The sequence below is a fragment of the Micropterus dolomieu genome, linkage group LG17 (assembly GCF_021292245.1).
Source record: "Micropterus dolomieu isolate WLL.071019.BEF.003 ecotype Adirondacks linkage group LG17, ASM2129224v1, whole genome shotgun sequence".
Taxonomy (NCBI): Eukaryota; Metazoa; Chordata; class Actinopteri; order Centrarchiformes; family Centrarchidae; genus Micropterus; species Micropterus dolomieu.
The window spans coordinates 32883704-32904487 of NC_060166.1; the positions used below are offsets into that span (position 1 = coordinate 32883704).

Sequence of the window (20784 nt, forward strand, 5' to 3'; positions counted from 1 at the left end):
TTTTTCAACCCCGGAACAAATACGAATGTACACTTTTATGCCCCTTATCGGAAGATTTTAAAGAACGGAGCGGAAACGGTACCGTCGTGTTATTGTTCCCCCTTCTCCGCAATATAGTCGTCTGCTTTTTATTCATCTGTTATTCTTGTTCTACAGTCGTAATATATTAAGTTAGTTTATTAAATTTAGAGGAAACCGTCCGGTTTATTAAACTGCTACATTTCTGTAAACCTGTAAAACATGTGGATTTCGTTTGTGAGTAATGATTGATTGGTGGAGGCGAACGAAACTTACAGTGAATATGGATTCAGACAGGAGGAGAGACAGCCGGAGTTGGGACTGGGACAGCCCGCAGTGTCGAGCCCAACTGGACGAGATATTTTTCCGCCAGCATGACTACATCCAGGCTGGCAGACAAGAGCACAAAGAGTTCTGGGCTTTCTTTGACCGCTTCCAGAGGTTTAAAACAAAGAGGGACATGTCTGGGTCGGGAGCCAGTCGACAAGAGGACAGAGATGAAGGGAAAGACAGGAGAAAGAGTGGCACTGGAAAAGCAGACCTAGGCCTTCCTAAGGAGTATGATGCTCGCTACCGGATTAATGTATCTGTGTGCACCAGGGATATCGAGGAGCGCCTGGGAAAGTCAGAGCACAGAAGCAGACCGAGATCCTCAGGTCCAGGCAGTCAGGAGATCTCGGACTGCCGCCTGGCTCTCCTTCATTTCCTGGACTTCAGCCAGAGACAGAGTTTTGTCAAACTGGCCAAGCTTCGCCGGGATCAGAAGAGCTTGCCCATCTTCCAGTACCGAGACAGGATAATGGAGCTGGTGCGACTTCACCCTGTAGTTGTGGTCGCAGGTGACACAGGCTGTGGGAAATCCACCCAAGTACCTCAGTATCTTCTTTCAGCTGGCTTCAACAACGTAGCCTGCACTCAGCCTCGACGTATTGCCTGTACATCCCTCGCAAAGAGGGTCAGCTTTGAGAGTCTCAATGAGTACGGATCAAAGGTTTGTCATGGACGATTAAATAGAGGTTTTTACCTGCATCAAAGCACCGGCTACACCATAGACTAGTCAAGCACGTTTAAAAAAATAATAATTTGTTGACCTGTCTATAAACATCCATCCAACACATGAGGCATCTAGAAGTACTCAGTAAAAGACAACTGAACTGAAGAGAGTTTTGTGTTTATCCAAGAGACTTCACATCAGTTCTGTTCACTGGTGGGGAGGCCGAAGCATTTTAACCTGTGTGGGGTTCCCAGTCAGTCATAACAACTAATGAAGCCTCTTGGATGAATTCCAGCAGCTAATAATTATAAAGTGATCAGATCAATCCATAGTTGAGTGACTAGAAATTGTAAATATATTTTGTTGTCATTATAAATTGAATTTGTTGTTTTTGTTTTTGGGCTGGTGGTCAGACTAAACAAATAAGCAGCCAATTAAGAATATATCACTTGAACTCTAGTAATGTGTTAATTAATAGGCTATAGCAAGAATATCACATAAATTATAATATGTGTAAAGTAATAGAAAATAGAAATCGTCATTAGCAGATTTAGTCAAATATATCTTCTTAATATGTTTGCAGCACTGATTTTAAATGCATTAGAGCTCACAATATGCAGTCATGTTCTTCAGGTGGGGTACCAGATCCGCTTTGAGACCACCCGGACCACGGCTACCAAACTGCTGTTCCTGACTGAGGGGCTGCTTCTCCGACAGATCCAGCAGGACAGGACGCTGGCTCAGTATGAAGTGGTGATTGTGGACGAGGTCCATGAGAGACACCTCCACTGTGACTTCCTTCTTGGGGTCCTGCGCTCTCTGGTGGCTGACCGCCCAGACCTACGTCTCATCCTCATGTCAGCCACCATTAACATCAAACTATTCTCTGACTATTTCAGTAGTGCTCCAGTGCTGCAGGTACCAGGCAGGCTGTTTCCTATACAGGTAAGCAGAAGATAGCAGCAGTATTATTTAGCTGTATTTTCTCAGTTTGAGAATTTGTTAACTTGTTTGAGCCAATGTTTTTTCTTTGTTTCCTGTACTAAGGTGATATACCAGCCCATTCCACCAGAGGAGCAACCCTCACGTTCAGAGAAACTGGATCCGAGACCATACCTGCGCGTCCTGCAGGGCATTGATCAGCGTTACCCTACAGAAGAGCGTGGCGACCTGCTACTCTTCCTTAGCGGTGTTGCGGAGATCTCCACCATCCAGGAGGCCTGCCAGATTTATGCCACACACACAAAACGCTGGATAGTCTTACCTCTGCACAGCACCCTCTCGCTGGCCCAGCAGGATAAGGCACAGCCCGCTTTGTTTGGATAAGAAGGGACATATAATATTTGAAACTGATATGTTAGCTGTGGTTTATCAATTTTCATTCTCTGTCATTGTGTTTTTCTTCAGGTGTTTGACATTGCTCCTCCTGGGGTGAGAAAGTGTATCATCTCTACCAATATTGCTGAGACCTCAGTTACAATAGATGGGGTGCGCTTTGTTGTAGACTCAGGTATGGAACATTTGTAGCTGTGGATTCTTTTATTTTTAATTGCTGGACCTAACAACGAGTCCATTCTTAAAAACTTAATGTTGTGCGTCCAAACTTTGTTCAAAATTAGTTTGGATCCCAAAGGTTCAAAAGATACCAGATCTGTCATGCTGAATTTTTAGGGGAAAGGTGTTTTTTTTCTAGCTTTAATTTAAATAGTACAGTGATTGTGGTTTCGTTATTTATTCTTTTATAGGAAAGGTAAAGGAAATGAGTTTTGATCCTAAAGCCAAGATGCAACGTCTGCAGGAGTTCTGGATCAGCCGAGCCAGCTCTGAGCAGAGGAAAGGTCGAGCCGGTCGTACAGGTCCGGGAGTGTGTTACCGCCTGTATGCTGAGTCTGACTACGATGCCTTTGCACCTTATCCTGTGCCTGAAATCCACAGAGTAGCCCTGGACTCCCTCGTTCTTCAGGTAAAAACATCCCATAGAAAGCAGGAAAGCAAATCTTATTTTTTTCAATTTCCATAGTTAAATTATACCTTATTTATGCCATTTTGTTCCTGCAGATGAAAAGCATGTGTCTTGGAGATCCAATGTCTTTTGTCTTCATTGATCCACCTCCAGCTGCTAGTATCCAGACCGCAGTTACTTATCTGAAAGAGCAGGGAGCGCTAGACAGGCGCGGTGAACTGACCTCAATTGGTAGTTTGCTGGCACAACTGCCTGTTGATGTGGTCATAGGTAAGATTCCCTTCACCAAACCCATATCATATCATTTGTTTATTTTTTTGTTTCTTAACCATTTTTATAAGCTGACAACAAAATATAATACTGTGTTAAATGGTTGAATAGAGTTTAAGTAGCATACTTTCACTTGAAGTAATTATACAAAATATCACAATTAATTTTGCAAGTTTAAAAGTGCAACACATCCAGTAGCAGTTAGAGTTAGGTAAGTGTTTCTGTGTTTGTGTTCCTTTAGGGAAGATGCTGGTGCTGGGCTCTTTATTTAACCTGGTGGAGCCTGTGTTGACAGTGGCAGCAGCCCTCAGTGTTCAGTCACCTTTCCTGCGCAGCTCCCAGCACAACCCAGACTGTGCCACTGCCCGGCAGCCCCTGCACAGCAACCAGGGAGACCCCTTCACCCTGCTCAACACCTTCAATGCCTGGGTGGAGGTCAGTAAGAAAAACATTATGTGACTGTGGCTATGTAATATAAACAGATTCAACACTGTAACATTTGGGCTGTAAGATGGTCTTCATTGTACATAAACTTGTTCATCTTTGAGCTCGGTACCGACACTCTGCATAATGACAATAAAGTTGAATCTAATCTAACCTAATCTAAAACAGATGAAGGGAGAGAGAGGTAGTGGCTCAAGGAAGTGGTGCAGAAGGAGAGGCCTGGAGGAGCAGCGACTATATGAAATGGTCAACCTACGCAGACAGTTTAAGGCAGGTTACTGACAGTAGTTCACACATTAAAAAAAGTTTTTTTATGTGTCAACAAAAATTTCACAATATGAGCTTCCTCTCCGGTTAACAGGACTTGCTGAGGAGCCACGGCCTGCTGGAATCAGAGTACAGTGCTCCCTCTGATAGTGACCGCAGGCAGCGTAGGGAGAGGCTGACGGAGAGGAGGAAGCTGCATCAGCTGAAGAGAGATCATGAGCAGCAGGAGGGCAGCAGGCGTAAAGTCCTGAGGCTGGACGAGGACCAGGATGGAGAGTTCTCATCAGGATCAGACACAGAGCAAGCAGGCAGAGCCAAGAAGGACAAGGAGCGATCAGGACAGAACATGGACATACAGGTGAACTGAGTTTGCAGAAAGTCCTTTAGGGAAGTTCTTGGGTTCTGGCAACAGTCAGCTGGTAAAATTGACAACAAGACGGTTGAAGGATATTGTCTTTGTATAAAGGGAAAAGGGGCAGCGTAAATGGTATCAATGCTAGTCATCTTTTCAGAGGTGGATACATTTGTATCTTTGTGTATGATTGAGTCAGTTATACTCTGAGTGATCTCCGTATGCTGCTGTTATGTCTGTAACAGGAGGTGAAGTTCAAGTTGCGTCACAACGTGTCGGAGCTGCAGGAGGCAGTCGGCGTCAGTCAGGACATGTCCTCCCGCCAGCAGGCTTTGCTCAAGCTGCTGCTTTGCAGAGGCCTCTACCCTCAGTTGGCACTCCCTGATGAACACAACTCTACCCGCAAGGACTCTGAACAGGTTTCCTACTGCATCCACCTCAGTTTATATGTTTTAATGATGGGGAAAAACAATTTTTTCAATAGTGAAAATTACATATGCAGAAATATTCCACTTCCACTTTTTATAGGTGTTTCACACAAGGAACAAGCAGGGAGTGGTGATCCACCCAACCAGCGTGTTTGCCAGTGACCCAGAAGTGTTACAAGTGCCTGAGGATGACACCAGAGAAATAGGTAAACCTCTGTAACTTCTTCTTCTCCTAAAAGTACTACAATTTGCTATTTATGTTATAATTTGCCTTAAATATATTTTAAAAATGTGCCTATTGTAAAATCTTTTTCTCTCCGGTGCTGTGTTTGATTCACTTATTTTATTTAAAGGTAATAACTGCAGTAGAAAGATAACACAAAAAATAACAAGGCTTATTTCCAGTTACTCCCAAGCATGACAAGAGAAACACTTACATGCAACAATACAAAGTCATGATTGGTAGAAATTTACTGTTCATAAGAATTCAATTCAATTAAATGTATTATTTTTCCCAAGTGGGCAATTTGTGCTGCAGCAAGCATAAAAAACACAAGTGTAAGAAACATTATTGTAACACAATATTGTATAGAAACAATTCAGTTAGCCTTAACAAGTGTACAGGATGGTTTACATCAAGGCACAGTGAGCCACACAGGGCCCGTAGATGGTATAAAGCACAATGACTATTATCAACAACATCCCCTAGCAACATAACTGTTCAATGTAATATACATCACCCTTAACAGAACATGACACATCATGTAATATACATCACCAAGAACAAAACACACCTTTAAATTACAGTGGGAGATAAACACTGGCAACTTATTATGCATCATTATGAGACATTTAAACTTCTAAATCTTTTTAAGGTTCTGCTTAGATTATTAATCTAAACAAAAACTGTGTATATCTAAAAGTTACTTTTAGATCTAGGAAACACACAGTTTTTACCTGCTCTTTCTACACATGAAGAACAGTGGCCATTTTTCTCAGCAGTGGTCTCATTTTTTTGCAGTTAAACAAATGTATTGGCAATAATTCCCTCTAAAATGCTCCATGTAGCATATAGTCCATGGCCTCCTGATCTTCTGATGAAGTCTTTTAGTTTATTTCTCATGTCTCTTACTTTCACTCTTACTGTGCATGTCTCTTACCGTATCTCATCTGTCTCTCTGTTTCCGGACTGCAGGGCCTGATAGGAAGCACAGCAGCAGACACCAGCTTCTAGCCTTCGTCACTCTGTTGGAGACCAACAAGCCATATTTGTCCAACTGCGTGCGGGTTCCAGCGCTGCAAGTTAGTACCAGATATGTGATGTCCCTGTTCCCACCACAAACCGCAAAATGTTTTATTTTTTATTTTTTTTAAAGGTTGTGTATGTTAAAGTAACCTGACATAGTGATGGAAAACCTATGTAATTTAGTTTTTAGGTGGATGTGACTACTAACTCAGTTCTAGGAGTAGGACAAAGAGTCAAATAATGTGACCCATTATGAATTCACTGGTTGCAGTATTGCAATATTATTGATACATCTACACAGAGTAATACTCTTTTAATAAAACCTATCGATTACGGGATTAGCTTTTTTTGTATTTGTATGTATTTATTTATGTAAGTTTTTTCCCACATATTAAAATATATATATATTCATTTCATAAACTTCGCTGGAAAAATATAGTATAAGAAAAAGTCCTATTGGAAAAACAGTTTTGCTATTTTACAAGTATGTTATACAGTTGACAGCAGAAAATGCAAATACGCTGTTAATTGTATAGAAAATGCAAATATGCTGTTAATTGCCGGTTGCAAACTGGGACACCATCGACCTCTAGGCCACCAGATTTTATTTTTCAGTCAGTCAGATTTTGACACCTATTTTTGTATTCTTTATTTTTTGTAAAATCAGCCAAGTTTACATATTTATTTATTATCATGAAACCATCTGTACAAACCACTATTATTTATGGAAACATATCTTGTATGATGATCTTTTCCATAATTCCCGCATCTGGTCCGTTCACGTATCATGTCGTAGTATTGTGTGTCTGCATGTGCTCACTAGGCTCTGCTGCTGGTAGCAAACTCTGTGGACAGTAATGCTGACTGTACGCGTCTGGTGGTAGACGGCTGGCTGGAGCTAGAGCTGAGGGAGCCAGAGGAGGCCCTGAAGGCGCTGTCCACAGCTCTTACCCTCAGGGCAGAGTGGGAGCGCCTGCTGTTGGTCCAGCTGGGACAGAGCACAATGGGGGGACCAGCAGGCCAGGGGGTGTCCCGCAAAGTCATGGAGAAGCTGAGTGAAGGCCTGGTTCGCTTCCTGCTCTACACAGAGGTACTAATGCAGTGACGCCCTGGTTATTACATTATACAGTTGTTTGAAGGTTGCCTCATATTTTGGTAAATGTATGTTTTTGATTTTTCACTGCTTTATTAGTAAGACTAGGGCTAGTTTAGGCTTGAACTTTTTTTGCAAATAGGAGCAGTAGGCCAAAATTTGAAAAACAAGCGTTACTATCAGCCATTTGTTGCAGGTGAGATTTAACAAATAATTAAGAAGTTTTAAAGACATGCCACCAGAAAGTAAATAAGTAAATGCAAAAAGAAGATTGCTTGTTTTTATATTAAAAGTAAAAATACAGAGTTTAAAAAGGTAAATCAAGCCTAAAACCTTGAATATATCATGTTTGTGTGTATTGTATTTTTTCTACTTTCTAGACACCCTCTGTGACTCAGATGCTCATTCATCTTTATATAACCTCATTTAATACTCTGTCTGTACTTTCTGTGTACTTCTTACCTTCCCACCCAGGTCAGTTACAGCCTACGGCGACTCACAGCTTTCCAGACTCAGAACCTGTACATTGGTCCTCAACCTGAGTCTGAGCTGTCTCACACCAAAGCTCCAGATCTAAACCCACTGTTTCCAGGAGTTGAGGCCAAGCCAGACCCCATTAAAGGAGGACTGCGTGTCACCAGCTTCTTCACCTACAACTGCCTGGCTGTGAGTCTGTCTGAAACAGTGGAAATCTAGCAAAGAGACGAGAAAAATCATTCATGCGTGTTTATTTTGTGGAAAATTGTGTATTTTTAGACTTCAGGTGAACTTTACCAGTTTATGTATGTGAACTGGTACAGTATTTTATTTGAATTACTGCCTCATTATCTACCCCTACAATCAAATAAAGATAAAATTTCAATTTTCCAAGGTGATGCTAGTGACAACATGCATTTTGTGGCTGTTTACTCTTTCTTAGATACCATGGTTGTATCCTTGTAGGTTGTATTTATTTGTTGCCATTGATCTAGCCGTTGTCACAGTTAACATACAGAGCATTCTTGGACGTTTGTACACTGTATTGTCCCTTCCCACATTATTTATCACCTCATCGTCCTCCACATGAATACAGACACCATTAAAATGGAATTTCTTACCTACACATAACTTATGTTAGAGCCCTACATTACCTAAACAACTGAATTTAACTGCTCCAACAGAGCTGCTGAACAGACTGGCTGATCTTACACAGGGTAAAACAGAGTGTCATGTGGTGAATTTCCTGAATAAGTAAAGGTTACAATTGGATAAAACAAAATGAAACAGAGGAGTTTAATTCTCTAACAAGACTCCTTCCTTTTAAAAAGCTTTACTAAATGCTAGCTAGTTCTAGCTGTCTTATTGATTTAATTTCTCAAACTGATTTTTTCCCCCTTAAATTAATATAAGTAATTTTGGAATTAAACCATTCAGGCTCCCTTGTAAAATTTGTCTAACTTTAAAAAAAAAAAAAAGTGTAATTGATTCTTGTGGTTCCATTATATGATTTCGCAGGACTCAAAGGATCTCTACAGTGAGTGTTTACGCACTTTCTGGACTTGTCCTAACTGTGACCTCTACATGCCTCTGACTCCATTGGAACGCATGCAGCACGAGGCCTCCTGCAGGCCAGCAGAAGAACAGCAGCCGAAGGAAGGTCAGGAATTTCTTTTGTTGATATTTATTGTGAGTTATTTTTTAATATTAGATTACTTTAACACATGCACTAGCTAACACATTAAGCAGCCGACTTGATATTTCTTTTCTATAAGTTGAAAGAGTTGAATAATAGGAAACTAATTGTGGGTTATGTGTTGTGGTTTTCAGAGCCAGAATGTGGAAAGGCAGGCTCCTCCTCTGTGTCCAGTCTTACCAGAGTTTATCATTGTGATGTCTGTAATGAAGACCTGACTCTCACCTCCACTGAGATCCTCAAACATAAAAGGCAGCACATGTATTCTGCCAAGTAACTGTTTCTGTTCTGTCGAGGAAAGACTTGAGTTTCTAGAATAAAGTTGTTGTTTTTTTAATGTGACATTTGTATCCCTCTAATGGTCAATGTTATTTGGTGTTGCCTTCTGCATAGCTATGTTCAAATAGGAGATATCCACATTCATAAAAACTACTCTCGCAAAATATTTGTTACAAAATTTAAACATATTCATTTAAACAGTGCTCAAACAAAATAACACATTTATAGATTTTCTTTCAAATTCCTTATATAGCATTGTGGAGTACAACTTTCACACAGTGTCTGGGGAAAAGGCACAGTGAGTTAATGACATGCACATGTGAGAGAGAAGTAGACACTGATTTAAAATATAGAGTGAGGGTTTAATAATGATACAAACCCACGATATGTAACACCTCAAAGCAGCACATTGGCACAAAGTCAGAAGTAAGACAGCACGGAAGATAAAACCTGTCTCAAAAAAATAAAGAATCAGAATAAATATCTCAATAAATAAATAAACAGGTAATATCTCATTAATTACTTTGAAACTAATAAATACGTACATTTGAAAATATGCACATTGGCAGAAATCAAGAACCCATAAAGTAAATAGTACTTAACACAGAGTTACTTAAAAATCATAAGTTATTGATTACTCAAATCAAAAGGCACATTTATTAAGATGTAAGAATGGGGCCTGCAATTGTGATCGCATGACTGTCAGTACTGTACTCTTAACACCATATCTGAACCAGAAGTAGCAAACTGTGCAATGGCTTTACTAGTACTGTATATCTGCACCATTGAGTGAACATGTGTATCTGTGTGCAGGTCTATGCATTGCAGAATTGTGGCGTGGGTGTGTGGGTGTGGGTGTGTGTGTGGGGGGGGCGGGGGGTTAATTTAGGATCAGGTAATGCCAGTCTTGTGACTGACTGAGTTATGTTTCCTGTCACTGTGACAGAGTGTTTTGTTTGTTTTTTTTGTCCTTCTAAATGGACCAACATTGTTGGCAGGCTGACCTAGTAATGAACACGACCGCCCCATAACGAGAGGTCAAGGGTCGTGTTCATCAGTCATGTGTCCTGACTCTGAACCCTACTTCCTGTTCACTCACTTTAAGTCACTTTGGATAAAAGTTCTTGGCTAAACCTAAAATGTAAATAATCTGGTGAAGCTTCTGAATGGTTCATTCTGCCATAATTCAAGGTCTATCAGGTGAACCTCCATTTGAGACATGACACTGTAGTAAAACTAGTCAGTGTTTCCTTATATAGCATTTTTTAAAGGAAAATGCCACTGGTTTTAAAAGACAAATCTCCCCACAAATTCTCTTACACTGTTAGGATGTCATCATTCTATGATGTTCAGAGCATTTCAAGTGTTATTTTGACATTATTTGTTGTCATTTATTCTTCAGTGTTCCCGTTTTTACTCACCCTACATACCATCTACCTTGCTTTACGATTTGAATCCAATAATAACGGTGATTGGAATATTACAGCCTCAGGTTTCAGTCAACAAATAAAGCAATCCTAATGTAAAAGGCAAATTTAGTTACTATTGTCTACCTCTTTGATAATATATATAACTTGCATTATTGTTAATACACTGATGTAACCTGGAGGTTGCATAAAAGGCCCTTGCTCTTCGATTCTGAGGGACTTGCACAAAAAACTTGTTTATGTTGATATACCAAGATTTTTTGATTTAACATTATGTTAACAAAATCTGTTGGAGCTGTGATGGAAATAGCTTTTAATCTACCCATGGCCACTTAGTAACTGAATGTAGAAAAATATACAACCAATCAGCAAAATAGACACAGAAATGCAAGGTACATCACCGGAAGCATTTTTAAAAATGTCTTGGGGTGAATTTATCTTCAAGACCAGCTGTAAATGTACAAAAAACCTTACTCCCACAGTCTAGCATCCTCAGCACCTTGGGCAGAAGGATTGTTTGACTCTGCCACACACCTCATCAATTGCTAAGATGCAGCGGGAAAGTTTTAATAGGGTTAGGACAGGAGTTAAAATAGCAGCTTTTTAACTTCATACTTAAAGCAACATTCAGCAAACACATCTGCCACTGTGCCCAAACAAAGACCTAATGCCATTCATTTTCAAGTTAATGTGTCTCTTTTCTTATCACAGGGTCAACAGTCTACAGCACACATGTTGAAATGTCACACCTGTGCACTACCTGCTGCTGCTCTCAGACAAGTTTGTGTTCCTATTTATCTTTTCTGCTTGATATCGAACACAATAACACACTACAGTATTCAGTTCCAACACTTTTCAATTTCCGTTTAGTTTTTCCTAACGTCTGGTAGCAACTGGTACAAAAATACTCTTTCATTACATTGTTCATTGCACTTAATTTTTTTTGGTGGCGTCTCATTCAAAGGCCTAGACACATCTACAGATTGGTTAGCATGGGGTGCTGTTTTGTTTTTCTTTGGGGTTCAGAATGTACGGTCATTGTGTACATTAGGTAGAATAGACTCACTCAGAGGCCTCAGTTGTAAGCACCTTGACTGATTCAACAAGTACAGTGGTGAGATGTGATGTTTTCTATGATTAATATTGAAAATACATGGAAAGATGAAAAATATGTGAGGGTGTTTAATGTTCGACACACATTCTTGATTTTTTTTTTTTTTCAAAAAACAAAATTAACCTTGTGTTTGGTTACAAAGGACCATAATGAATCACATTATGACTTTTAAGTCTTTGTGTTTGTCATTGCAACTTCCCTTAACAATAATTGTTCCTTTGCATTTTCCACTGGGGTTTACTCCTTTGACCAAAAGACAACACCAGTGTTCTCAGATGCTCATGCTTTCTTGGAGACTCACTCATGCTCGCCCCCTCCTATTTTTTCATTTCTTACCCAGGGTTTGAGTAACATCTGAGGTAAAATTAGAGGTAAAGGGTGACATCTGTTCATCTGACGGATAAACAGGCCAACATTAAACAAATAACTTCCCCAAGGTCTCATGTTTGTGAATACGTGATAGTGTGTGCCATTGGGGGATTCTGTCAATATGTTTTACATTTAATAAAATATACCAATTAAAATTATAACAATCATATATATAAACATATTTACTTTTTGTGTTTTTCTTTCTAAATAAAAAAACAAACAAACAGACATTTGAAACAGTGTACACATCATCGTTGCCTCTACCACTCTCTTCCTGTGATAAAGTCTCTGACCGCTAACTCTCAGCCAACCCTCATTAAATCCACTATGAAGGCTTCAGATGACTCCAACAGAGCCTGGTCTGAGTGCAGTGCACCTTTAACGGGCATGGACCAGTGAGGAAGGCCCCAGGTTGAAAAGAGAGAGCAGAATGCAGCGGAAGGCCATGGGGCTTTGGAGGGCCACGTCAGAGGTCTGGGTCTACTGAGAGCACTGTTCCGCCTGAAGCTCCACCTCGTACGTCCCAGCAGGTGCTCTCTCCTCTCAACACCCAAACCTCCTCGGTACAGGGAACCCCTCCCACCCGCTAGCCTGGCCTCATCGGACAGCCTTGTGCTTACCCCCACAGCAGCCACACCTCTCCCCACACCGCAGGCAGGCGCGCAAAGGCACGTAGCAGCACATGCAGGGTACGAAGAGCGACAGGGCCAAGAGGGCCAACCAGCGGGCACAGCAGAGGGGGTGCGGGTGGCCCCCCATCGAGTCATCACAGGAGCAAGGCTCCCAGAACTCTCCCTCAGAGTCCGACATGCAGTGGTAGAGTAGACTCTCAGCACACCACACACAGGTCCACTGGCGCAGGCAGTGCAGGGCTGGGTCTGGGGCATCTCTGCAGCGGCCCCGCCCGTTCTCCGAAGCGCTGAAAACAGAGCGGCAGTACACACAGCGAGAAGAGCATGACGACGAAGCCTGAGGACAAGGGCTATCGTCGTCGGGGGAGATAACCCCGGGGTCGCCACTGCTGCTGGCCCCTCCTCCTCTCTTACGAGTCCGCGACCGGGGCGTGGCCAGTGAGGTGTGGATGCAGCAGGGAGAAGGCGAGCCTTTGCCCGTCTCCTGGGGTGAGCCAGCACCTGAGGACATGCCTGACACAGCGTTGGGCATGGACATACAGGTGGGCGATGACGAGGACAGACGCTGGGAGGCTTTACTGTCCAGGCTTACTGTCACTTCACAGCCTGCCGTCCCCACTCCTGCCAGCTCCTTCTCGAAGCGAACCACGCACAGCTCTGACTTGTCCTGCAGACTCCCTCCACCACTGACAACCACACCCCCGGTCAGCCCCCCGACCATAGTCCTGGTGGCCCCCGCCCGTCGGTAGTCCTCATAACCTCGAGAACCCCACAGGTCTTTGCAAGGGTCCACACTGTGCAGGTCACCCTCCTCCAGCAGAGAAATGGTGGGTGAGAGGGGTGACAGAGGAGATGAGGGCGGGGGACCCACAGGAGGAGTAGGTGGAGCAGGAGGTGGGGGCGGGGGCGCTGGGGGATTCAACACAGGTGTCATTTGTGAGAGCTGGTGCTGTCCTGGCCTGGTGTGGATCTGTGGAGAGGGTACAGGATTACAAAGTCAGGTAGGAACAGTGTGTACTGAAGTTGCAGTTACAGGTTTTCATCTCTAGGATATCTCAAATAGGTATACAGGTAATCTAGAATCCCAGATTTGACAAGATTTAGTTCTATGTTATATCAGTGGGTCGTTTTGTTTGTACTTTAAATAAATGCGCAGGTGTGGACTTAAGGGTGGATTAAAATCAACCAGTCAACCTCCATGTTTTGTTCATTGCTCTAGTGTCTAATAATAATACATTTTAAATGGGACACAAAGTGGTTCCCAGGCCACTCTTTAAGAACTACCCTTTTACAGTAAATCAACTTCTGTCTGTTCCTTTGAGCAATTTGTTGACACTGAGGTACCAATGACAGACTTAGAGCACAAGGTGTTGTGCTACCTGAGCCGGTGTCTGAGTGGTGACGGCATGGCTGGAACCAAAACTAAACTCTTCCGGCCGCACGAAGCAGGTAGAAGACGACTCGCTTGTCACTATGGTGATGGGTTTGGGAAGCATCTCCTTTCGGCTGTTGGATGACGACTCACTTCCTGTATGGGACTGGCAGAGGCTGCATGTCATCCCACAAGTCAAAAACATTAATAACTGCACTGGGGTCCAGTGGCAGTGTAAACGAGCCCTTTTTTACAAAATAAATGGTCAAACAACAAACTGCTCAGGTACTCACAGCTTGTCCGTCATCCTCCGTGTCTGCTTCCTCTGGTGTGGAGGACGAGGGCGAGTCAGAGCCTTGATGACATGAAAAGAGAGGATTTAGGCTTTGCTAGAGACTTTCTAAAGCTAATTCAAACACAACTAATGACATCAGCTTTTATGTGACTCTTGTATCTGTACCTCTGTCAAGCTTGTCTATGACGGTCTGCAGCCCTTTCTCAAAAGAGATGGCATCGGCAGGACTCTGGAACGTAAGGCCAAACTTTCGATCCTCTACTCGCCAGTGATGGAAGATGGGGTTCACCTTGTTGTACACTAACCCTCTTTGCACTGCACACTCCAACACTGGCTGAAGACAAACATAGCAATGCCGGCAACATAAGAAGTTAGTTAACCAATCAAGATGCATCCCCTACTCAAATCATGCCCTCACATAACATGAATCTACAGTCTTTAGGTGGTGCTGAGGAGCAACGTGGCACCAAAGACAGCCATAACACACGCACACACTCACTGCTCGATCTCGCAGCCGTTCTCCACGTATGATGTATTCTCTCCTCCCCCTGCCGTCATGACTCCGCCCCTTACATATGACCACATGACTGAGGCCGCCACCTCCAAGGGGCACCCAACCGCCACTGGAGTCATCACGTGTCATCACCACTGCACGAACACGCACACTGTCAGGGAAGCCAAGAGAGTAAGCAGAGGCCCAGGCTGATTAAACAACACAATGAAATACACTGACACACACACAAATACGCGCAAACATTCAGTTGAAAAAAGTCTGGATCAACTTCCATAATACAAAAATGCTGTACAAATTCCATTGTAATGATTTGCTAAGGCAACTCTTTTCAGCTCTGTTGAAGTAAGACTGCATGATAAAATTCACACAAAGAAGACAGAATTGACAGCTTCAGTAGCAACTCAAAGGCATATCATAGAGTAACAGTAAAGGCAGTTTGTAATAATCAGTGGCCACGTGATTAAGTGAAATCTTACTTTTAATTAGCGTGTGATGACGGTAAACAAATAGCCTATACAAAATATTTGGATAGGTCTGGCCTGGCGTTATTTAAACATGAGAATTGGGATGTGTCAGCGTGCAACTGACCGTAGGCTATCTGACAATAAAGGAAGTACAGCGCAAATGGATAGAAAGAAAGTCAGCGGTGAGGAGGAGAGAATGGCCAAATGGGAGGAGGGAGGAAGAATGAGTATTTCCCACATAGATGTATCAATGAACGCACCCATTCGCCATCAGAGGCCCCGGCATTCTTGCAAAAATAAGCTCTGCCCTCGCCAATCGGCTGAATAATTCAACACCGCAGTTCGACATGTGCATGTAATGCATGCACAGTCGCGTTATTTTTAAATCACACTGAATTTTAATTGTTGCAATTATTTTCCCAGACGCTTCTTTTCTCCATTCCGCCCCTGCTGCACGCACTCATTAACAAACCCCGATATTATGTTATATTTTTTATGAATGGGATAGAGCAAGGCTGGATTCGACATCGCACTGTGTGTTATACATTTCGCCGGAAATGTTATTAGGCCTAAATACAATGCAATCGCGTGTGAAAAAGAGAAGGAAAAGGAACGAGTGGGTGAGAGGATGGGAGAGGAAACGAGAGATGGGGGAGGGGGCCGATTGGAAAAGGGAAGGAGGAGAGGAGGGGTGAGGATGAGGGAGAGCGAGCGAGAGAAAAAAAAATCACATTTCATTCATAAAGTTTGGCTTTAAAAAATCATAATGAAACCCCGAGACACGTTGATAAAAATCACAACGCCTCCATCCCTCCCTCGTTTTACTGTAGCCATGTCTTGAATGACGCGATGTTGGCCCCAAACTCGCCATATTTCGCCTTTTTTCCCCCCATACATTTTACACATTGACTGATTTCGTGACTGTTTTTACCAGTCGCTAACCACGCATTTAGTTGCGAATTATTGCATAGCTTCTGTTATTTAATGTGTTTTCATTCTTATTTTTTAGTTTTGTGCGTGTAGATTGTGTGCCAGTCGTCTAAAAGCATACTTCCACATGTAGCCTAGGTGGCTTAACATTTATGACATATTGGCATGGATATATCGGAAATGGGGTGTATGCTGTTGATTCAAGACTACGTAATGGTGTTTTTATTCTCGGCAGCCTGCTAAATTGTAGAGCACCGATTGTGATAGTGCATGGTGCTGGGTTGGTGTAACACTGATGGCGGTGGCGTTCTTTCTATCTGTTTTGGCGAAAGGCTTAATATATTATGTGCAATGTTAAAAATGAAAATGTAAGGACTTACTCGCCCTCCATGGCTCGGTGTTGCCCGCCGCTTGCAGCAGCCCACCCCAGGGTCTCCTCTCTCTCTCTTTTTATCCTCCTTTCAGGAAACACTCACAGACTCACTCACATTCTCTCTCTATCTGCTCTCATTTTCCTAATCTTTCGCTCTCTTCCTCTCTCCCTTGCTCTCGCTCTCTCTCTCCACCTTGATGTCGTTTCGGTGTATCAGGATAGGCTTGAGGTTGCAGCAGCCATTTTCCGCTGGCAGCATCCTCCCTCTCTCTCCCTCCCTTCCTCCCTCTCTCCTTCCCTCCCTCCTTCTCACTCTCTCTCTCTCTCTCTCTCTCTCTCGCTCGCTCCAAATCACTCCCTCGCTTATTCTCTTTCTCGCTCTACCTGCCCTGTGCCAACACATCCACACTAATCATTGACAGCATCGTGGCGTTAGATGGGCTATAGTGTCATATATATAATGACACTTTGTCGGTGTAACCGTGAGGTTTTAAATGATTGAAACTGAGCACTGAGTTGCTGAGAGCTACATGAAGTGACGTGGGTGGTCAAATGAAAAGCTTGGTAAACCGTCAATGACCTCCGGTTGATTGGCTACACAAATTATATAGGCTACAGCAAACATTAAATAGGCCTACGGGTAAAATAAAATTAGATTTGCCCGTTGTGTTTTTAAATTACACAAGCACACGCCTGGCTTGTTGTATTGCTATAGGCTATATTATGTAGTTGTCCGTCATTAGAAGGAAAAAAACACAAAGTTTCAGTGTCCTATAGGATCCTCGCGTTGGTGCTTGCAGCGACAGAGGTTTCAGCACCATGGACAGCAATACCTCTCTATATTAAGAAACGACATCTTCAAACTTTAAAAACACGTTTAGTTTGATTCTTATTTATTTGTGAAATTACCACCCCATATTTGAAAATAGCACCGTGTCTCTGGTAAACTGTATAGAATCTCTAAGTAGGCTATAAGTTACTTTATGTGACTTTGTGGTTTTATAGCTTATACGAACCTGATGTTTTAGTGAACATTAGACTCATAATTTATCTCCGGGTTTATGGAATTACACGAATTTGATGCAGGCATCTTCTGTAGGCTAAATGTAAACAGTAACGTTAGCCTAGCTTACAAGCTACAATAAGCATAGGCTACAACACAAATTGTTAGCTAGCACTGGGGCAACGGGCATTTTACGGTGCGCAGTGGGTTAAAAGTTCTGTAGTTTAAAGTAACAAGTCAACAAATTCAACAATAAGTTAAGCGGTGCCAACAAGGCAATTCTGCCAGAAGGTTGCTTACCGTAAACCCCAAATGGCTCGTTGGTCTAGGGGTATGATTCTCGCTTAGGGTGCGAGAGGTCCCGGGTTCAAATCCCGGACGAGCCCGTATTTTCTTCTCTCTTTGAACTTGCGGATATGGAACTGGTCACAATGATCGACTGAGTGCTGTTGTGTTTTTTCACTGATGTCCTTGTAGAAAATGTTATGTTATAACGCATGCTGCCGACATATCACATGAAAAATGATCAACGATTGAATTAATAGCAGGCCTACATCGGGAAAACTCCACATCCCGGTCCAGATGATGCCCATAGCTTCCTGCAGGTGACAATTTCAAAACACAATTTTCCTTACGTGGATTAAGTACACTGGTGAATCTGTTATGATTAGTCACATAGGTAGCCTAATTATCATGGCTTTAACATTTACAAGCATATGGCAGGCATTCTGCTCCATCCATAAATTTGTGGGCGTAAGGCTACGTAGTTATATTTCAGCACAATGGACAGCGCCTTACTAACATAATCGTACATAAATAAACACCTATAGCCTACTTTTGGATGGTTCTGTCTTCATTTCTACAACCAAATTTTAAGTTATAAAATCATGATAAAATATTTCGTGGTATCAGTAGCCTAGTCCACAATAATTTATAAAGTATAGGCTACTATGGTTCTGCTTTTTTGTGTACAAAAAAATTAATTGACATTAAAAAAGATTTTTCAGTGATTGATCGAATTGACCCATCACTTTTTAAAAACTATATCATTATGAAAATTATTGGGGGAAAGACTTGACGACCAAACTGACAGCTGTTATGATATAACGTTAGGCCATTAGATATACCCTACGCTGAAGGTCACATATTTTCATTCACTGCAGTTCCACAACCACCTCCGGCCCTCTGTTTCTTTGTGTTTGTTACTTACCCTATTACCTTTTGCAGACAGAAGAATGAACATGGCAGCTTTATTCTATTTCCAGACACCCAGAAACGTTTCAAACTTCCCCAGGATTTCTGTTTGTTAATTGAGGATATTTGATTAATCTATTTAGGAGTATGCAATATTAACTAATTTATTAACAAGATATGGTAATAATGCGGCACCCATTAGCTAACCTTGTAGGCTAACTTAGACATAAAAATCAACTGATATGATAAACATAAACAACAATAAACATTTGATGCGGCAGCTAAACATCAGCAACACGGATGTCTCGTTATGGTAGAAATTCACGTTCGCTCACAAATTCGTTTGTCAAAACAATTTGTCTGTTAATCTGATAAATGTCAATGCACACCGTCGCTGACCACAACGGTTAGTTTGCTTAAACAACTCAACTTGTAAAACTAAATAATCTGACCTCAACCTTTTAGTGAGCTAATTATAACGTTACGTCAAATTAATGTAGCTTGAATGTCGACATTTTTTTTTTTGTTGCAAACGGTTGTAGGCAACCGTTACAACTAACGCAAGCTAACGTTAGCCTACATTCCTCAACTTTAGTTACCGTTAATTAATCAATAAGTCAACATACGTGGTGCATGTTTCTGTAGCTACACCATGTAACAACGTTTCTCTTTTAAAGGTAGCAAGCGAGCAGAATAAATGTCTAATGGTAATGTTACTCTAAAATGACTGGGAAACACGAAGGTAACATTAACGAATGTTTGTGTTAAGCTAAGCAGAAACCCTTATTTTTCTGACGTTCCCTTAAGCACTTCGGGAGTTTCAGTGGCAGGTAACAAAATCAAAATTTACAATATATCCAATATGTAATTTGACACAGTATTCCCCCAACCCCTTTTTAAGAATGTCTGTTATCTGTTAACTTAAATTGTCATGTTCTGTAACCTTATTTTCCTCTCTGATTTTGGACAAACTGTACTGTTCTAGCCCAGAATATTATATGACATGTTGGAATCATACACTGCTTATAATTCTGGAAATTTAGCACCCACATATACAACTAGCTAGATTAAAAACTGTTTAGCAGAGATAAAATAATGTGCATCAAGTGGTCTTTACAAAACCACAAAACATGAAAAGTGTCTCTCCTTGCATCGCCTTTGCTGTTATTTTTTATTTTTCTTATTGTCCACAAATAGGACTACCATGAAAGTACCAAAACCAACAGTGTTAATTATTTATTTGTTTAGCCCATCTTTAACTAGAAAGATGACTTCTTTATTATTATTTTTAAAGGTTCACTAATCAACAACAGCTTTAGCTACACAAACCGAACTTGTTAGTAGTCAGTTCAGTGGTGGTTTTGGCCTTTTCACTGGATTTGTTGACAATAAGAAAATTATAGAATATTACCAGGCTTAACCTTGATAAAACACAACAAATATTTTGCAGGAAAATGGAATAAAAGGATGGATATTCTAGGTCAAAAAAGATGAAACACAAAGATCAGCATCCATTCAACAATGACATAAAAAACGGGAATGCAAAAGAAGCAGCAACAAAAGAAGCAGCAACCAACGAGGCAACTGACTTTAACCATGGTGAAGTAAATGCTTCAACTGGAAACCTCTCAAACACTGCCGACACTTGTCCAGGACAAGGCCCTACTCAACTTATTACTTGTCAAATGGAACCCAGTAATGGTAATGAAGCAATGCTCACAAGGATGCTTCAAGCTCCTGCAGTTGATGCCCCTCAAAACAGAAAACAAATAATTCACAAGACTGTAAGCAGTTCACAGGATGCTGAGCCAGTAAAGCATATCCCAAATCTGGCCTCAGCTGTGAGAGTGACTGAACAACACACATCTCCTGCACAACCTAAGGACAAAAAGACCTGTACTCCAAAACCAATGCTCCAACGGGCTACACCTGCAAAACCAAGCACTGGACCATACTGTGGTGGGAAAGTAACTGCAGGAAAATTTGATGCTCTGAGGTCAGACATCTTACAGCAATTTCAGGATGTACCTGAAAAAGTAAGCCAGCAGCAGTCAAGACATTCAGCACCAGT

The 20784-nt window shown here is 41.8% G+C and overlaps 3 protein-coding genes and 1 non-coding gene across 13 annotated transcripts in view; 3 read left to right on the forward strand and 1 right to left on the reverse strand.

Annotated features, from left to right (window-relative positions):
* Positions 1 to 75: 75 nt before the first annotated feature.
* dhx34 (DEAH (Asp-Glu-Ala-His) box polypeptide 34) lies at positions 76 to 9089 on the forward strand. Its single transcript, XM_046074983.1, has 16 exons — positions 76 to 1009; positions 1646 to 1957; positions 2060 to 2314; positions 2420 to 2522; positions 2758 to 2975; positions 3071 to 3245; positions 3487 to 3680; positions 3858 to 3959; positions 4051 to 4314; positions 4554 to 4727; positions 4837 to 4942; positions 5932 to 6038; positions 6806 to 7072; positions 7550 to 7741; positions 8570 to 8711; positions 8882 to 9089. Exons 1-16 carry the CDS (start codon positions 263 to 265, stop codon positions 9022 to 9024), a joined length of 3501 nt encoding a protein of 1166 aa, XP_045930939.1. The 5' UTR covers positions 76 to 262; the 3' UTR covers positions 9025 to 9089.
* Positions 9090 to 9367: 278 nt separating this feature from the next.
* Positions 9368 to 19495, reverse strand: spred3 (sprouty related EVH1 domain containing 3). Of its 7 annotated transcripts, none has more exons than XM_046074992.1 (8): positions 19340 to 19495; positions 18730 to 18818; positions 18074 to 18118; positions 14735 to 14900; positions 14401 to 14569; positions 14234 to 14295; positions 13948 to 14106; positions 9368 to 13538 (listed from the first exon to the last, which is right to left on the reverse strand). In XM_046074992.1, the coding sequence occupies exons 1-8, from the start codon at positions 19346 to 19348 to the stop codon at positions 12534 to 12536; spliced, it is 1704 nt and encodes a 567-aa protein (XP_045930948.1). In that variant the 5' UTR covers positions 19349 to 19495; the 3' UTR covers positions 9368 to 12533. The 7 variants fall into 7 exon arrangements, with proteins under 7 accessions (XP_045930948.1, XP_045930947.1, XP_045930950.1 ...); XM_046074991.1 differs by having other exon boundaries at positions 18921 to 19495; XM_046074994.1 differs by lacking the exon at positions 19340 to 19495 and adding an exon at positions 17820 to 17989 and having other exon boundaries at positions 18730 to 18820.
* trnap-agg lies at positions 17834 to 17905 on the forward strand. Its single transcript has one exon. It is a non-coding gene; the product is annotated as a tRNA-Pro (tRNA).
* The window catches only part of LOC123986627, a 5864-nt gene continuing 4084 nt past the window's right edge, over positions 19005 to 20784 (forward strand). The window contains exons 1-3 of one of the 4 annotated variants that reach the window (XM_046074987.1): positions 19026 to 19119; positions 19483 to 19543; positions 20164 to 20771. In XM_046074987.1, coding sequence (XP_045930943.1) covers positions 20204 to 20771 — 568 coding nt within the window. In that variant the 5' untranslated portion in view covers positions 19026 to 19119; positions 19483 to 19543; positions 20164 to 20203. The other 3 variants (XM_046074989.1, XM_046074988.1, XM_046074990.1) reach the window with 3 other exon arrangements.